Below are 18,941 nucleotides of genomic sequence, written 5' to 3'. Positions count from 1 at the left end.
ATTCTGACTTGGGTGAAGGTAAAGGAAAGCGTACAAGCCCACTCTGCCTTCGCCCTATCACAGCTATCTCCTGTCCTAGGCCAGAAACATTTTCTCCAGTGACCAGGCTTGGCAGGTCCCCAGCCCCCTCTCTATCTTCCCCTCCCATGGCTTCGTGCCCAGGCAAAGAAGCCTGTCTCAGTCTCAGCAGGTAATGGGATCCTGCCCGGCAGACCCAGCCGCATCGATTGGCCCAGACGTTACCTTTCTTAAGAAAAGTCATCAGCATCACTCCTGGGAGGCTCACGTAACCCAAGACATCACAGGGGAAGGATAAGATCAGCTTTTATAAAGTCTCCCTTTCACCACCTCGCGACCCTGCCTCTTCCCAGATTTCTTCTGTTGGAAGAATGCCCTCCTCCGGATAGGTTGGCAGGGGTTACTTTTCAAGAGTCACTCCTATTCTTTTCTATATGGTTTCTTCCAAGATGGCGAGAGTGGAAAGACAAGAAAGACACTGCTTTTCAGAGCAGAAAAGATGAGTTACAACTTAGTTACAACTGAGGACCTGGCTAACAACAGACCCAGTCTGGGTTTAGTTTCTTCAGCTCTAATTTCGTAGCCACGCTATAAAAATTAAGGTAGGGGACCTGCATGAAGCCCCTTGCTGGGCCTACAATGCAGCAGGTCCTCATGCCTGAAGTGGCCCAGATGGCCACGACTGTGGGAGCAGAGGCTGGAGTTGGACCCCAGTGCCTCCTCCTGGTCCCCCTCCCCTTCCATTCCTCTCCTCCCCAGGACTGGTGCTGGAGCCAGCCCACTGTTGGGAAGTCTTCCTCCCCTTGGAAGGCTTCAACCAGCCATGCCAATGTCCACTTAATGACACACAAGCTGATTGCAAAATGCAAGCCCTGCCTTGCTTCACTCAGGCATATCCCACAGCCTTGCTATCTCATTTTTTAAACCTATATTCAAGGGCTACTTAACACTAATCTGCTAGGTCACTGATCTCTCCTAGGGCTGCTTGCACAAGGCCTACACACTCATGAGGAATGGTTGGTGTCTACTTCCACCCAGCAAACTCCTTGCAGTCTGTGCAAGGAGGTTTTCCTTGACTCTTTGCCAAAAAGCTATCAGCCTCTGATCCAAGGGAATGAGTCCCAGACTAGATTAGATATTAGTACATTGGACTTTTCCTCTCCATGGCTTAGCAGAGACACAGTATGACTTAAGGAAATGGGCCTTTTCTTTTTTAACCCTGCCCCCCACCCCCCCGCCAAGTCCCCAATACACATACGCGCACACACACACACACACAACACATGCTTCATGACCAGAGAATGCTAAGTCAAAAATGCCATCTCCCCATATAAATTAGAGTAGCCCAGTGGTCTGCACAAGCTCTCAATGTCCCTCCCAGTCTAATGACTTGGATCCCTGTGGACAACCTGAGGAGCTGGCCTACCTCTGAGGCTTCACTCCAGACATACACACCCATATTCCAGCATTCACACACTTCATTCAATCACGCTGCACTGGGCCACATAGGATGGAGCAGCCCAGCCTGCACAGAGCAAAGTGCTCCCCTGCACCAAGCCTGCTGGACTTGGTGACATTAATGGACATGAAGACACCAGGCTGTTGGATAAAGTATAGTGTAAAGTTGATGAGAATCAACTGGAGTCATTGTTGGAATGTGTCTCAGGTAATAGGCAGTGTTCTCCTTGTTACTGACTAGATTAGAAAGAGAATGGATTCGCCTGTGATGATGCCTTTGCTGTCTCCTCCTCCTTTTTCCCTTCTCTTGCCTTTCCCTCCCTCTCCTTCCCTCTCCCTCCCTCCACTCCTGCTCTGCTCCACATCTGTTCTTTCCTAACCTCTCCTCAACCTTAGTAGAAAATTAATAGGCCCTAATAGAGCTAGCCACTGATGAAGAAAAGAGAAAGACAAGCCCACTTCACTTTCTCTTTTGGCAACTGCTACATGTAATTTTGTTTGGTTTGGGATCATCTGGAAAAAAATGAACATTTCCAGGTCCTTTTTGCCTCTCATCTAAGGTTTTCTTCAATAGATTGTTCATTCAAAGAAAGCATGGCTACCAAGGTCAGAATCCAGTCAGGGACCCAGGGCAGAACATGGCTTCTCAATGCAGGCTGCAAGCCCAGCATCTGAGCTGATTATGGTGGGACAGGATGCCTTGGTTGCTACACAAGCCCAGAAAGGTTCTTGGGTCTCCACTCAACCCCTGAACCTGCTGGTTTCTGCTAAGTCCTACGCCCTCCTTCTGTAGGGGAGGCATGGATAAATCTGATTCAGCTGCTTCTTAGGTTAATTTTGGATCTTTAGAGATGGCAAAGGACCATGGGCCCAGTTGCCAGCAACTGATGGCAGAGGGAAAATTACAGTAGAACCTTGGGCTTCCTATCTTGGGATTCATCCTAAGTATTTACACGGCACAACCCAAATACTTCAACTTCCGTGAGACCATGGTGTCAGTCATTGTATCCTAGAATTGTAACATTGAAAGGACTCACCTGATCTACCCCTACATTTAAGAAACCTCTTACACACCCACCTGCCTAGGAAGGATCCTGTACTAGCTACTCCACTTCCTCCAAGCCACACACATGCATCTATCCATTACTGTGGTCATTCTCAAGGAGGACAAGGGTAATGAATTAGGAATTCTAGTCTCTTCCCTTGTCAGGGTCCCCAGATGTGATGACAATGACCAAAGCTTCCAATAATCTCCTAGTTGAGTAGGCATTCTAAATTATCTTAACTTTTCTGTTAGGTCCACTGGGGAAGGCCCTCACCCTTACCCCCTTTCTTTTTCAATATTCTCAATTCTAAGCACAGATGGTGCACCTTAAGTATAGGTCATGGCAAATGTGAAATGTTAAGGACTGGGAATCATCTGCAGGGAGAAGTAAGGAGCAAGTTCTGATGTCTAAGCCTGGTAAACACATGCTAGAGAGCCCAGGGAGATGGATCAGCAACAGCCCCTCCAAGCTTGGAGGCTCACTCAGGCTGGACTCACAGATAGCCCTGTTTCCAAATTGAAATTTGTTTGCCTGGCCAGCGGCACCGGGAGTTAATATTTCTATCACTGTATTTGGGAATTAATTTCTAGAGGACTTAATCACCACCTCTCTCCCTCTCTCTCACCCCCTTCCTTCCTTCATTCCTCTCCCTTCTAATTTTCCACTTGGCTGGGAATTCTCCAGCAGTGAAAGTTCAGGCTTAGAGGAGGGTGGAGGTAGCTGCTTCATTAGAGAGGATAATCTCATTGGAACCACTGGCTTGAATAATAACCCCTTCCAGGGGCCCTAGGGCCTTTCTCCCCAAGGGCTTTTTGCACCTTTGATCTGAGGCTGGAGAAGATGAAATGCAGAGAAGTGGAATGAGGAAGAGAGGTCAGAAGAGGTTAGCAGGGAGGGACTCCAGCTCTGGGGGTCTGGTGTATTCTCTTGGGGTCGGCTTCCTGCTGGCCATCTGAAGGTTTGTATTTGGGGCGGGGGTGACACTGGCATGCAGAGAAGAATGTCAGAAAACTCCAAGTCACACAGCATATGCACTGTCTGAATCCGTATCAGCTCCAGTTTTCCTACCTGGGAAATGGATGAAGCAGGGGATTCCTTCATGTCAAGGGGCCCGTACAGTGGAGCTGAGGGACATGCTTTAGGAGTACCTGAAGCCTCTTGGAAGGAAACATCTAAGCCACTACCCCTGCCTCTCAGGTCATAAATTAACACTTTTCTCTGGTTCCCAGCTCTAGTCTGGGCTGTGGGAATTGCAGTCCTAGAAAAGCAGACCATTCCCTTGACAGACCCCAGAAGAAACCAGCAGGAATTCATGCCTCCCCTTCCATTATCCTATCACATTTAAGGTCAATTGTCTGTGCTTTTGGACATTTGTAGCCTCCACCCTCATGAGTCCTGGAGGATAGTAGAAATGTCAAAACATCCCTGGCTCTAACCTTACACTTGACTTTCCACTAAGATAGCTGAGTTCTCAATACCCTTTGACAGCTAGTAAGAAAACAGAGCTATGATCCAGACCATTCTTTCACTCTTTTCTCCCTCCTGGCCTCTGGGCTGTCCTTCTCCTTTATTAAGAGGAAAACTGCTGCAGCCCTGCCTTTCTTTGGTCTTTGATCTGCCCCAAGGGCCAGTCATGGAGATCTGTGGTTCTGGGCTGGGCATGGTGGCTAACGCCTGGGCATGGTGGCTAACTCCTGTAATCTCCACACTCTAGGAGGCCGAGATGAGTGGATTGCTTTAGCTCAGGAGTTTGAGACTAGCCTGGGCAACATGGTGAAACCCTGTCTTTACCAAAAAAATACATGTTAGTTGGGCATGGCGGTGTGTGCCTGTAGTCCTAGCTACTTGGGAGGCTGAGGTGGGAGGATGGCTTGAGCCCAGGAGGTGGAGGTTGCAAACAGCTGAGATTATGCCACTGCCTTCCAGCCTGGGCTACAGAGCCAGACCCTGTCTCAAAAAATAAAAATAAAAAACACTCATTCTAAAAATAAATAAGATAAAATAAAATAAAATAAAATAAATCTGGTTCTGCATCAGCTACAGTTTGGAGAGGTCAGATGAGGATGTCAGAGAAAGGATAAGATGATAATACTAGCTAACATTTATGAGGGCTTACTATGAGCTACATCCTATCCTTAATGCTTTACTCTCATAATCTCATTTGATCCTCATAATAACCTTATTAGGTAGGTACTGTTTTGTCCCCATTGTATAGATGAGAAAGCTGAGGCACCAAGATGTTAAGTAATTTGCCCAAGATTATACAGTTAAATGTGATGTTTAAATTGTAAATTGCAGGTGGCTTCCCTATAAAACCTAAAATTGGGGGAAGGTGATGGGTAGTTCCTTTGGGGCTTTCAGGAGCAGTGGCAAGATGCAACCACATGAACTTTGGAAGCAGCAAGCAATGCACGTAGAACTTGTCCTGAGATCCCCCAAGCAAACACCTGTGTGCTACCTCTCCCTCCCTACCCTTGGAAGAGAGATGGAGTCCTGTCTTTTCTATCTGAATCTCTATTTGGTAACTCCAGGTGATGTTTGGCCTGGAAACAGCTCTGCTTTTCCCTCTCTTCATAATTTAATCAAAGACATTTTTCAGACCTACTGATTGCTCTTAGAAATAGGAACTTCAAAGTTGGGGAGTCAGTGAATAATTTAAGCCCGTACCAGCTCTCTGGGTCTGCTGTTAATGGGAGTAATAACACTGTTAATAGCGATGTCAGTGCAGACACGCTGGAAAAGTCCATAACATTAGCTTAATGGCTGAAGGTAATGGAGTCCTCGCAGAGGAGCTGGCCTGGTAAATTAACTTCCAAGTCTTTTAGGCAGACACTCTTGTTGCCATCGGTCAGCGGAGCAGCAAGGAAGTGCCACGGGGGTGACCACACTCATGCCTGATCCTTCACTCCTGGGAGGGGGTTTCCTAGAAGCACCCTGGATAATTTATCTTCATCCAACAAGTTGCAATAACACTCAAAGTGCTTCCCAGTGCCAGGCAAAAATAGTGATTAGCCTAGACAAAAAGATTGAGGGGAAAATGTTTGAATTGCCCTAAGGACATGAAGGGGGCATCAGGATGGTGAGCAGAACCAGCTTAGTCTGCAGCAAGGGGTCTGCCCCTCACTCCTCAGTCTGGAAGCTTCAGGAGGTAGAGCTCTGTAGTGGAGCACAGGCTGCAGGGTGCATCTGTGTCCCAACACATCCTGACAAGGTGGGGTTTGTCACAGCATTGTTATGAGACTTAAACGCTAGACAATGTAAACCCTGTATCATGTGCCTATTAATAAGTGCTTGTACCTCTCAGCCATGAGTGTACTGTTCAGGTTGTTTTTTACTTTTGCATTGCACATCCATCTACTCTGAAGTCCTGTGTTCTGTCCCTGTGTCCCTCCATTTATCCCATCCTTAGAGGGACAGCTTCAGCCCATGGCCTTCAATGATTTTCTCCTTCATTTGCTAGATTCTCCTCTCAGGCTCTCCACCCAGGCTGTCCCTCCCAAAGGTTGGGAGGAGAAACCCCCATAGCTTTCCCTAAGCCTGAGTTACCCCAAGAGCAGCTCAAGGTGTCCAGGTACCCCCTTCCCTCATCTCCTTGCCCCACACCACACCTGTCTGCTTCCTGAGACAGTCAGTTGTTCCCTCCCCAAGGCTCCCTCCCCATGTAGATTCCCTATCCCTGGCTGTTCTGTGTCCTAATAAACTCCTTGCCCGGGGCTCCCTCCTGCCCTGCAACAGCTCCTGACATCTTCCTTCCTCTGCAAAATCTTTTCTCTTTAATCAAAAGAGATCAGCAACTCTGGAGCGATTTCCCTGCTGTCTCATCTTCTCTCATCTTGTCCCTTCTGAGGACCCTGCTTGCCCCCACCCCACAACAGAATCTGTAGTCCAGAGTTTCCAAATCATGACCACTTGGTGAAGCCCCATGTCCAGAAAGTTCACTTGACTTGGATTAAATACTGTTCCCTGAAATTCAGATGCCTCCATGCAGTGACCTCAAGTGATGCCTGCATTTGGGAGAGTTCCATGTTTTTTACATGCATCTTTCACAAACCTTCATCACCTAGGACTGCAAGATCCCAGGTCACACTGGACGTGGTCCACCTGTGACACCATATGCTTTGCACAGCACAGAGCACTGAGGAGTAACAGCAAACCTTAGAGCCAGGATTCTGATCCAGAGCAAGCTTTTAACTATAGTTCTTAGCTCCTTTGATCCTTCCTTCCCTCTCTCCCACCTGCCTACCTGAGGGGATTCCAAAATAAATCGAACATAGCTGCTTTTTTTGAGAAGCTCCTACTTGGTAGGAGAGGGCTGCACTTAGCCCAATAATTGTCATATAATCTAAGAAATTCCAGACTTATTAAATTAGGAGACTCCAAGGTGCTATGAGATCATAGGAGGAAGCTCTTCACTTTGCCTAGGGTGGGCAGAAGAGATTGCAGGTGCAACTTGAGCCATGGCTGGAAGAAAAAGTAGGAACTGGACAGGTGGAAAAGTGAGGAGAGGGAAGTCTAGCAGAAGAACTGGCATGTTCAAAGGCAAGGAGGTATATTTTCTATATGAAGAAAACAAATCTCTGGTTGCCTAAGGAGGAGAAGAGAATGGCAAGGGCTAAGGATGTGCAGAGAGGGTGAATAGACAGAACCATGCCACACCTTATATGAGTTTGGAGAGGATGAGGGGAGTTAGGATGACTCTCAAGTTTCTGCCTTTGGCAAGAGATGATTGGGATTGCCATCTTCTCTAAATATGGGAATGATGGAGGAGGACCAGGCTTGAGGAAGGACACAAAAAAGTTAGCTCTGGGCGCATTGAGTTTGGACACATCCTGGGAGCTGCTGGAAACGCCTGACCTCAGCATCCGCCCCTCCCTGGACCAAGCGGCCATCTCCTGAGTAACTCAAGGGTATGTCCTTCCCAGTTGCACCCGGAAGGAGCGGTGTGAGCGGTCCAAGGAGCCCCGCAGGTTTGCCTCGGAGATGAAGCAGTGTGTCCGGCTGACGGTCCATCCCAACAATATCTCCGTCTCTCAGTACAACGTGCTGGTAAGGGTTGTGGGGGTTGGGGTGGGGTCCAGGGATGCAAGGAAAACTCTCCCCTCACTAAAAAGTGCCTCAGCCCAAGGCCCCTCTGGAGGACTGGGCCAAGCCTGGCCAGCAAAAGCAGCTCGAGAGAAGGGTGCAGGATATCAAAGAATTAAGTGTCCATGGGGGGATGCAAGAAGGAGACAGGGACAGGACTATTGGGGAAGAGGCTCTATTCATAAAGAGTGGAAAGACAGGGAGCACCATCACCAAAAATGATGAAAGGGTGACAAAGAATGACAAAGGGTGTTGGGAATGATATCTTCAACTATAAAATGGGAAAGATGCATGTACAGAGACAGAAAGGGGCACAGGTGACTTCCAAGTTCTAGCACTGGGCACGTGGTGGTTGGTGTTTCTATTTTTCCAAAATTGGTCCTAATGGGAGAGGTGCTCCATCAGCCATGCCTCAGTCCTGATCAAAAAATGGCACCATGCAAATCCCCTAAGCATTCTTGTTTCCAGGGGCCAAATCCATTTCCATCCTAATGAGGTTTCTTTTGTCTCTTTGCATCTCACCACGGCCTCTGTGCCACTCTCCTAATAACCTGAGTCTGTTCTCCATGTTAATATTGCCTCTTGCTTGTCTTTGCTTTCCCTGTGATCTCTCTCACTCTCCCACTTTCTTTTTTTATTCCATATGTGTCCTTTTCTCATTTCACCCTCCTCCTTCTCTCCCCCTGCCTGGCTGTTCACAGCTGGTCCTGGAGACGTACAATGTCCCGGAGCTGTCAGCTGGCGTCAACTGCACCTTTGAGGACCTGTCAGAGATGGATGGGCTGGTGGTGGGCAATCAGATCCAGTGCTACTCCCCTGCAGCCAAGGAGGTGCCCCGGATCATCACAGAGAATGGTGAGCATCCCGGAGGCACAGCTGAGTGGCACTTCTTCCTCCTGGCTAGATGAGAAGAACTCAGGACAGATGTGGGGGGATTGAAGGAACCTTCAGGCAGGAGAGGGTCAGAGGAAGGGGCATGGGTTGGCGGGTGTGTTATGGGAAGAGGGGGATGAAATCTCCTTCCACTGCCCTTGGCATTGACTGTTACAGCCCTTCTGTCTCAGCCCCAGGTTAGCCCCCAAGAGTCACCCTCATCCTGGGCAAGGAGCAGCTGCAGAGAGGGTGGGGACGGGCAGGCCAGGACAGCAGCAGAACCTGTGGTTAAGTTCAGCCTGCTCCACTGGCTTGGCGGGTCAGTGGAGGAGGCCACTGAGCAGGAGCAGGGATGCTCACACAGCCGGTCTCTGACCCTGGACAACTGCCTCCCCAACTCTGCCTCCCCAGAGCTGTGTGTTGTTGGGGGCAAGCTGCCCTGGGAAAGACAGGAGTGGGCAGAGGATCCATGCTGGTGAGGGACAGGCCCAGCCTGGGCAGATTGATTCCATGTTGTCCCTCCCATTTGGGCTTGCCACATTTGTTCGGAGCTGATTGATTAATGAGGCTCTCAGGGAAGGCAAAGAATAAGGCTTGAAGTGGGGGCCTAGGGTCAGGGCTGTGAATTAAACATGGGCTGCAGCTCCTCCCTGGCACCAGCTGAGGATTCCAGGGTCTCCCGCCCTGGTGGAGCCCTGAGCCCCCCAGAGGAGGTGGTGTCAGAACACGGGCTCTCTTTACAGAGACAGGGAATGAGCTCATGCGTACACACACATACATGCAAAACCTCTTGTGCAGTTTGTGGCTGCATTCCTAGAAGTCTACATATGTGTTTCTCCTGGTTATGAATCAATTTTCTGAGCCTAGCCAGGACATCATGCATGCAAATGCACATTTGAATCCCTGGCGGTGTGCATCTGTGTGTGTACACGTGGAAGAGGGGAAGTGATACGGTGGGCAGGGAGAATAGACGAGAACTGCCCTCTGCAGCTGCTCTCAGGGTTGTCCTGGGACTGGGTCTGCTGAGTCAGAGCCCTGTTAAGCCAACAGCACCCTGGGGAGCAGGCTCCCTTTTCCAGCATGTGTCACTGGTCAGGGAGTCCCTGGCTTGGGGCCTCAGCATTCCCCGGCCCCTCAGCCATCTCTCCTTGTAGGGGACCACCATGTTGTACAGCTTCAGCTCAAATCAAAGGAGACCGGCATGACCTTCGCCAGCACCAGCTTTGTCTTCTACAATTGCAGCGTCCACAATTCGTAAGTGGCCCCAGCCTTACCCACTTCCTGTTCCTGGGGTCAAGTTTCATCCAAAGATCAGAAAACCCCATCACTATTCCCAGGGAGTCACCATTTAGAAGCCCCAGAGAAGGCCTCCTTCACTCCCTCTCCTCTGGTACCCACAGGGTTAATGGAAAGAGACTAGAAGAGCAGAGAGTGAGAACTTATGGAGTGGGGCTTTCCGCATCCCTAGCGCATACATCTTCCCTGACATCAATCCTTCTAACTCAATTCCATCTCCACCATCTGTTGTGGGGTGGTGCATCCCACATGAAGAACAGAGAGCAAACTCCATGGGCAGAGGAGGGATCTGAGGAGGGAGAGAAGCCCCATTGTGTGTCCAGGATTGGGGCGAGTGGTCTAACCACTCAATCGCATGCTCAGCTCTCCACAGGCTGCCCAGGCTGAGTGAGGACAGGCTGGTAAGGGCCAGAGGGAGGCAGAAAGGTATGGGGTGGGTGGACTCTGGCTCAGGGGTCAGGAAGCCTGACTCCAGCTCCAGCTTCGTTTGACTTAAGTATCCAACTTCCAATGGCAGGTGGGGAGGGCAGAGGCTCTGGCTCTGTAGCCGGACCAGCTGGGAAGCTCAACCCTTCTGTGCCCCAGTGTCCTCTATCAACAGGGAAATCATAGTGCTCCTTCCAAGGGCGTCACACAAATATTTACCAACTGACGTGGCAGGAGCACTGTCCCATCCGAGCAGTCATTGGCTGGCACCCTGTGCTGGCTGCTAGCCCTGAATATCAGCTCTGCCTACGCCGCAGGACAGCCACAAGGGGTAAAAGGGCCACGCTAAGGAGAAGCATTTAGAGCCATGTCTGGCCCAGTGTTTAGACACCACATGTGTTCTTGCTATTATTATATTATCTTTTCTTTATCAAATGATGGGGTTGGACCAGGTTGTAAATGGGCCAGCCTTTTTTTCTTCTCACCATAGAAATCTTAAACTGAAAGTAGGTGTGGATGCCCAATATACAGAATAGATGGGAGCAGGAGCTCCTCTGATTAAAGGCTGGGGGGCCTGGAACCCCTGTCCCTAGGAGCCCCAGAAAACTACACATTCTCCAGAGGAACTCCATGGCATCCCCAGAGTTCCACAGAGCAAACCATGGGACCTGACCTCAAAAAACCCTGCTTGCTTTAACATACTCCTGTTTTGCTCTCCATGCATGATAGGTAGCCAACATGACCAGAGACACTTTGGGGATCTAGGCTGGTGGAATTTTAGGGTCTATTGATCTGCTTATGGCAGCTGTGAGTCTAAAGCTTAGCTCTCTTTGGGGCCCCAAGTAAGAAGGCATCCAGCCCTTCCAGCCAAAAATGACTTGCTCTAGCCCTGGGACTCTCCTCTTGCCTCTTGCGGCAGAGCTGTCCCTATCTTTAACACTCAGTGGCCTAATGCCTCCCTCCTCTGGGGAAGCAGAGTAAATAGGTGAAATCATGTGTGAGGCTTTCATTAAGCCCATAAAATGATTTTAAGCATCTCCTATGTGCAAGGGAATGTGTTGCTCATTAGATACAGTGGAGTCAAAAATCAATGCAACACAAAGACTCAATCCTTACCCTCCAGGAGTTGATGGCCTATGGACTAGTAGAGGAGCTGGACAGGTAATTGTGAGATATGACACAAGATGGTCAGGACTGTCCCAGAGATGTCAGCCAAGAGATTCACGGGAGAAGGGCCCAGGGTGACCAGCTCTTCCTTGGTCAAGCAGGTAGTCAGGTGGAGGAAAGAAGAAATGGTGCTCTGGAGGGAGGGATGGCTTGTGGGGAAAGTGTGGCCTATTCGTGGCCAAAGCAACAAACCTGTGTTGGCGGCAGTGGCCATCTACACCATGAAGGGCATAGCCTGTATGGAGACGCATTTGAGTTGGGCTTTTAAGGAATCAGGAGCTCTTATAAAATTGTCTTGGTTTCCTGGGGTAAAGGGGAAAGGTGGGGTTGCCAACCGTGTAGAAGCCATCGTAGTGAGACAGCAGCCTCAGTCACTTCCTCCTGAGGCAAGGTGCAGGTGGCTTCTCTGCAGCACAGACCCAGAGTCAAATTGCATACAAACCTAATCTTTTGTTTGCCCCAATTCTCAGGTCTCTCTACACAAGCCCTCTGCTCCAGACCTTATCATTCCCTCTTTTGAAAAGGAGGATGTTATCCCATGGAGATGGAGGAGGGCTAATTTGGCCTTGGGGGAACGGGGTTGTGAGCTACATATGGGAAAGTGAGGAAACCGGAGACCATTAGCTTCCTGAGGTCTTGGGGAGTAAAGGGATAGATGTGAATAAGATCTGCCCTTCCTGCACATTCAATGGTGGTTTCTCTTAATATTAAAAATGTTTTGCTAGACCCTAGAGACTCAGGCCCTCTGCTTTGGGCTCATCCAGGTTCTTAGATTTGTGCCTCCCTTCCGCTGTGCCCAGGTGCCTGTCCTGCGTGGAGAGTCCATACCGCTGCCACTGGTGTAAATACCGGCATGTCTGCACCCATGACCCCAAGACTTGCTCCTTCCAGGAAGGCCGAGTGAAGCTGCCCGAGGTAGGTCCCTGGCAGCCAGAGTGGTGAGTGCCTCTTGTTGTGAGCATGGGACACAGAAGAGAGGCATTCCCTTAAGAGGAGAAACCAAAGGAAAACTGTGCAGGACCACCCCCTTCCTCCTGGCTCTTAAGCGTCCACTTTATAAAAGCAGGAAATATGCCAAGCTCTGTGCTGGGACTGTGGGTTCTGGATCAGCCCTGGAGGTTCTGGTACAGACAAAGGTGTATCCCAGGTCACTCCAGCCAGAAGGATCCTCCACACACCAGGTGGGTCCTAGAAAGATTCCGAAGAGATGGGTGTGTTGGTGTGTCCTAGAAATAATTCTAGGTACACAGCAGGACTGTGTCCAGACTCCTCAGCTGTTCCTCAGGGCACTGTTGACAGAGGAGAAGTGAGACCCCCAAAGAGGGCAAGTTGAGTAAAAGGGAGAGAGATGAGAATGAAAGAATGGTCAGCTTGTGAGCTAGAGCAGTGGTTTTCAAAGCATGGTTCCAAGACTAGCAGAATCTGCATCAGCTGAGAACTTGCTAGAAATACAAAGTCTTCTGATCCACCCTAGGCCAACTGAATGAGAAGCTCTGGGGGCAGGGTGCAGCAACTTGGGCTTAAACAGGCCCTCCCAGTGGCTCTGATGCTTGGTCCAGGTTGAAGAATCACTGAGATACTGTTTGGCTCTAAGGCTAAAATGTGACCGTTCTATTCCCTCTGAATTTTTATTCTTCTTAAACACTTATCCTCGCTGTACCAAAAATACTTTCTGCTTATGCTGTTACCTCTCTTGGAATGTCAGAGTGTGGGCAAGGACTTCTGGGATAACAGGTATACCTCTGGAAAAGTCTGTTGTTCAAACATGACAGGTTTCTTGCACTCTCAGCCAACATTGGACTCAGCAGGCTCCAGCACCTTCACCTGCACCCCTAGTCTTGGGTGTATCTTTCAGACCCCTTTACACACCACACAGGTGTCATGACCATGTGGCCAGCCCCACAAGGGACCTGTCCAGGTGCAGGAAGCATAGGGGATTTGGTGGGGGGAGGGGGGCAGGAGGGGCATTGAGAGAACACACAGGCCCATCAAGTGCCCTCCCCATCCCAGACTCATACCCCACTAAGAATCCTACCTTTGGCCAAACCGTCATGGCAGGAGAGAAGCTGTTTATTATCTGAGGCTGAAAGGGAAGGTCAATGTACACCCCACACTAACACCTGCTGCATGGTGGCTCCCCTAGCACAGTGGGTAGTGACTGCACTGTGCTTAGCCATCAGAAAATCCAGGCCCAAATCCCAATTTGCCCGAGTCCTGATGGCTGAGCAGGAGTTCTGCAGGTGGACAGTAAGCAGAGTGATTCATTTTAGAAGTAAAAGCAAGGAGTGGAGATGTTGTCTGGGGAGAGGATGATCCTGACTGAGTAACAGACAAGGGGAGCAAACAAGAAAGAAAGAGTAGAAATTTGAAAACCTTCATTAAGATAATGAAATGACTCAGGGCCTTTGGAAGCCTCCACATAACTCAAATGTTTTGATTGCATTTTATTCTTGGGCCTCTTTGCTAGATAAAACCTTTGCTAGATACACTAGTCTGGAAAGCTGGAGAGAGGCTGAAAACCTTTGTCTCAGCTCCCATGAAGTTCCTTGCAAGTTTCAGACAGAAACAAGAAGAGATTATGGAAGCCTCAGACACAAGAACAACTCCCTCTCTGGGAATCTGTTCATGCCTGGAAATAGCTACTATGGATTCACAGTCAGGAAAAGAGACCCTGGCTGAGATTGTCCCTTTATAGGGAAAGGGAGGAGAGTGGTTGCATCTTGGATTTTATGTAAGAGTGTGAATCTCATTCTTATGTGTCATTTCTCTACTTTAACAAAGACAACATGGATATAAAGGTAATAAGAGTGAGGTGAGTCAGACAGCAAGGGCATGTCCTTGATAAAAGGCTGCACAGTCTCATCAGCCTGGCTGGGTCTGTCTCAGGGTGTGGTTTCAGGAGCAGAAGGACTGGTTGACCCACCAAGGCTGGGGCCAGGGATGTGGGAAGAATCCTTTTCTTGTTCTGGTCTGAAACCTGCAAATAACTTGATGGGAGTTGAGACAAAGTGGTCCTCAGCTTCTCTCCAGCTTTCCAGACTGCCGTATCTGGCAGAGGTTCTATGTGCGGAGAGGCCCAAGAGTAAACTGAAAGCAAAAACAATTGAGCTAGCTGGTGGATTTTGAAGGCCTCTAATCACTTAATTACCTTGCAGGAAGCTTTTGAATTTCTGCTTTTTCTTTCTTGTTTGTTCTTCTTGTACCAAATTTCTTTCTTTTAAGTATAGAAGAGGAGCCTCCTTCTGTTGCTCAGAAAGAGGGAAAAAGAACCAGAAGGGAATAAAACAAGGCCAGGCATGGTAGTACCAGTACCTTGGGAGGCCAAGGTGGGAGGATCACTTGAGCCCAGGAGTTCAAGACCAGTCAGGACAACATAGTAAACTCTCCCCAATAGAAAAATATTTTTATTTTTCTACAAAAAATAAAAATAAATAAGTAAGTAAGTAAGCTGGGCATGGTGATGCATGTCTGTAGTCCCAGCTACTTGAGAGGCTGAGATGGGAGGATTGCTTGAGCCTGGGAGATTGAGGCTGCAATGAGCCATGAGCAAGCCACTACACTCTAGCCTGGGCAACAGAGCAAGATCCTGTCTCAAAAAAAAAAAGAAAGAAAAGGGGAAAAAGAAGAATAAAATAAGAGCCCACCATGTGTCCCAGGGCAATGCAGAGATCCCTTTAGAAGAATGATGGCTTCAAGCACCCAGACTCCAAGCCAGGTGGGACACCCCTCTATACCTGACACAAGCAAAGACTGCTGGGGATTCACAGCATCTCAGAGGATGGGATGCTAGGGCCCCAGAGAAAGGAACTAGTCTGGAGGAAATGGCTGAGAGAAGGATATGGAGCTGTATGTACTAAGCTCTTGCTGCCATGCTGAAATCCTCTCCATTTCCCATGAGCCATGGTACGATGAGCCTGGCAGGCCATAGCAGGGAGGGGCTCTGGGGTAGTTTGGAATCGCCCATGCCTCCCTTATCACACGAATACATTTTGGCTCCTCTTTACCTTGGGTGTTTATTTATTCTAAGAAAAGGAAGCTCTAATGGGGAGCTTCTGGTCCAGGTTTGGAGGGTGCATTCTACCCAGCTCAATCCCAGGGCCGTTTTGAATGTGAGCATAGAGATGAACCAGAGTTGGCCACCTGGTGATGGTTGTTGTAGCATCTTCCTAGTGAATGTGGCAAAGAGGAAACAAGTAAAGAAGTATGTGTGGATTACTGACTGACTCCAGCCATTTGGGGTCAGTGAAAGGAGGTCATTGTCCTCAGAACTCAAAAGACAGTTCCTGGCTGCTAGTGTAAATATGAGAATTTTTTTATGTTGTTGTTTTGTTTTGTTTGCTATATTTTTACATTTTATATGTACTTATTTTAGCAATATACAGTCATGGGCTGCTTATTGTTGGGGATACCCTCTGAGAAATGTGTCATTAGGCAATTTTGTCATTGTGCGAACATCATAGGGTGTACTTATGCAGACCTATGTGCTGTAGCTTACTGCACACCTAGGCTATATGGCATAGCCTATTGCTCCTAGGCTACACACCCATACAGCAAGTAACTGTACTGAATACTGCAGCCGATTATAACACAGTGGGAAGTATTTGGGTATCTAAACACATCTGAATATAGAAAAAGCACAGTAAAAATACAATATTATAATCTTATGAGACTTCTGTTCTATATATACTTTGTCATTGACTGAAACATCCTTATGTGGAATATTACCATATGTGTTTCTGGGAAGAGACAGTAGCAGGAGTAAGGGGTAAAAAAAAAACTACCCAATTGAAAGGTGATTTTATGGAAGCCCCCAGACACCTGTGTCCTGTCACTACTCTAGGGGAAGAGCTTACTCACAGCACGATACTCTGAAGTTTTGTTACAATTTAACTGTTCATTCTTCATTACCCTAAGCATTTCAGTCATACTCAAGGCATTGTGAGAGGTTTAAAGGTGAACAAGATCTATGGAGATCTGTGTTTAGAGATCTGTAAAATGAGGCCTTTGGTCTACATCATCTCTAAAGTTCTGTCATTGTAAGTAGAAAGAAGCTGGAAAGCCCCCAAGATAAATCCATGCCCAAAAAGTGGTCAGTGGGGCTGGCGATTATAGGGTGTCAAGTCAAGGCTTAGGTCAACCATCTTTACCTAACAGGGTGACCCATACCCTCAGGGCCTGCAGTTCCACTGAACCTCCAGCCCAAGGCCCACCATCTTGGAATGAAGGTATACCCAGGCCCTGGTGACTCTTCTGCAAATCTCTGAGGTTTTCATTTCCTTTTACCCTTTGAGTGAGGGGATGCAGACAGTGTCCTTTTGTTAGCTAAGAGTGAGGCTAACAGGTGGCTTTTCATGTACCCGGCACCATCTTGCATCTCAGGAATGCTTTCATCTGTGCGTCTTCCATTTCAACAGTAGCTTTGTTGACTATCAGGGATATTGAATTACCTTTTTTTTTTCCTGAACAAAGAATGCGTTCAGGTGAAGTTATTGGTCTGGAACAGATAACTGGTCAATCATTGTTGTTATTATATTAATGGCAAGTATTCTACCATAATTACAATTATTAGAAATAGAATGCCCAATAACATATGTTGTTTATAGTAACTATATTCCAGTTACAAGGAATGATTTTGTTTCAACTAATGATGGCATTGTGATAACATCCCTGGGCCTTCAGATCAGCTGCCAGAGCCTTGGGTAGCCATTAACAAAGCCAAGCCCACCCCTCTACTGAGCAGGAGCAGCCACTGTCCCCAGGTGGCTTCGGAATCCATCCCCAGCTCCTCCACAGGCCAACCTGGACCTCCCATCAGGCATACACACTTAAAGATGATGCTTGAGGAACAAAGGTGAACTTCCTTGCAAAAGCAAATCTGTTGGCAAAATTTGTCCTTGATGGACTATTTTGCTGTTTTTTCTCATCTAAATTGAAAAGCAAAGTGAGCTGCTGCTGAAGCTGTATTCTCTGGGCACCAGACTAGAGAGGCTTTGCAAGGAGGGCAAAGCACATCTGGCCCCCAGGTGTGCAGGCTCACCGAGAAGGCTCCCAGGAACGCCTCTCCTCTTGAAGTTCAACCAGCCTGCCTACTCCAGAGAATAGTTGTAAGATCAGAGGAGGTAAAATGAATTCTATTTGATTTGCAAAGCTGTGTTTGAAAGCTTCTCCAAACATCCCCTAATACCCCAACACCCCTGAAAAGAAATTCAGAGCCAGGATGAAAGCCGGTATCAAAAGGATGAAGTCCTCTGCAGGACTGAAAACCCGGCAAGGCCGAGAAAGTCCTAGCTCATGGGCTGCCGCTTGCCCCTGGTGCTGAAATAAGCCCCATGCCCTGAGACAGGAGCAGACCAAGGGCACTGACCCACCGACTGGACTCTGGAGGGAAATCACCAACTCACTTTGTCAGCAATTCTGCTGCCCTTCTTGCAGGGAAGGCATTCCTGGGATCCAACCCAAGGGAAAAAACCACCCCACCGTGCCTTTCACCCTCCTGTGAAAAAAAAAAAAGCAAAAAAAAGCAAATCCAGCTACGGAACATGCTCCCCACCCATGCACCACCCCCACTCCAGGTATTCAATTACTGGGTTGCCATTCCTCCAGACAACTGCACTTTCTATCAATCTTGCCTGCCCCTCCCCACTTCAGGTTACGGGTATTTTCTTTCTATATTATTACTTCGCTCTCTCTATAAACCAGCCTGTCATAGATCACACTAATGGCATTATAAACTTGGGGAACAGCAAGAAAATATATGATGTGTTACATTTTTGTATTGGGCACTGTGGTTCTGAGAAGGTGAGTATAAATTTGGGGGGTTGGTTGGGGTTAGGGCTGGCTTGTCTTTGGGACTGATGAAAGCTGAGGTGACTTGGACGGAGGAGAGGTGACCTGCAAATCATTTATTCCTTAGCTGCCCCCCAGGTCCCTGTTCTTCCCTAGAGCTCTGTTTTCCCCAATCTTGCTGTAACAATAGGAGAATTAAAGCCCTCATTTTGTAAACACACTAGAGGCTATAAATTCAAGGGCCTATCCCCCCCATCTGTAGGCAGCACCAGCCCTGAAGGCAGCCTTTTCTCTCCCAGCTAGGCTGCATTCTTTATGTCCTTGTTCAATTATTTAAATATGCAATGAAGCCTCTGTATAAAGCAGTCACTAACGTGCTGGACATGGTGGATAGAAAGTCATCATTCTCGCTTTTATACTTTGGCTTTGTGTTCCTGCCCTCTGCAATTAGCAGTGCAATTTGTATTTTGTGTGCATTTCAGTGGAGACCAAAATGTGCATGGGGCTGGACAGTTGACCTGGAGCTCGCTGGAGTCACCTCCTGAATGCCAGGCCTTTAAAGGTGTGCTTGTGCCTCGAGCTGCTGCCACTTCCCACCCCCCTGCATTCTTAGAACTGCGGAATGTAGCCACAGGCAAAACAGCCTCCGAGGGAGTTGGGTTCTTCTGGCATGCATGTGTCTCCAAAGAATCTTATTAAATACAGGTGTTTTCCATCCTCCAAAAGCTGGCCCTTTCAAATGATAGTTCAGAGAAATGGCCTCCCTCAAAAGAGAAGGGCAGTATGATT

At 48.3% G+C, this 18,941-nt stretch overlaps 1 protein-coding gene across 2 annotated transcripts in view; it reads left to right on the top strand.

The window, feature by feature from the left end:
- The window catches only part of PLXNA4 (plexin A4), a 457,179-nt gene that overhangs the window by 344,386 nt on the left and 93,852 nt on the right, over positions 1 to 18,941 (top strand). For both annotated transcript variants that reach the window (XM_055284053.2, XM_055284054.2), the window contains exons 6-9: positions 7,445 to 7,568; positions 8,306 to 8,459; positions 9,632 to 9,731; positions 12,167 to 12,281. In XM_055284053.2, coding sequence (XP_055140028.1) covers positions 7,445 to 7,568; positions 8,306 to 8,459; positions 9,632 to 9,731; positions 12,167 to 12,281 — 493 coding nt within the window. The remainder of the gene's footprint in view (positions 1 to 7,444; positions 7,569 to 8,305; positions 8,460 to 9,631; positions 9,732 to 12,166; positions 12,282 to 18,941) is intronic.

The sequence above is a fragment of the Symphalangus syndactylus genome, chromosome 6 (genome assembly GCF_028878055.3).
Source record: "Symphalangus syndactylus isolate Jambi chromosome 6, NHGRI_mSymSyn1-v2.1_pri, whole genome shotgun sequence".
Classification (NCBI taxonomy): domain Eukaryota; kingdom Metazoa; phylum Chordata; class Mammalia; order Primates; family Hylobatidae; genus Symphalangus; species Symphalangus syndactylus.
The sequence above is the reverse complement of the archived record's forward strand: the minus strand, read 5'-3'. Positions and strand labels throughout refer to the sequence as shown.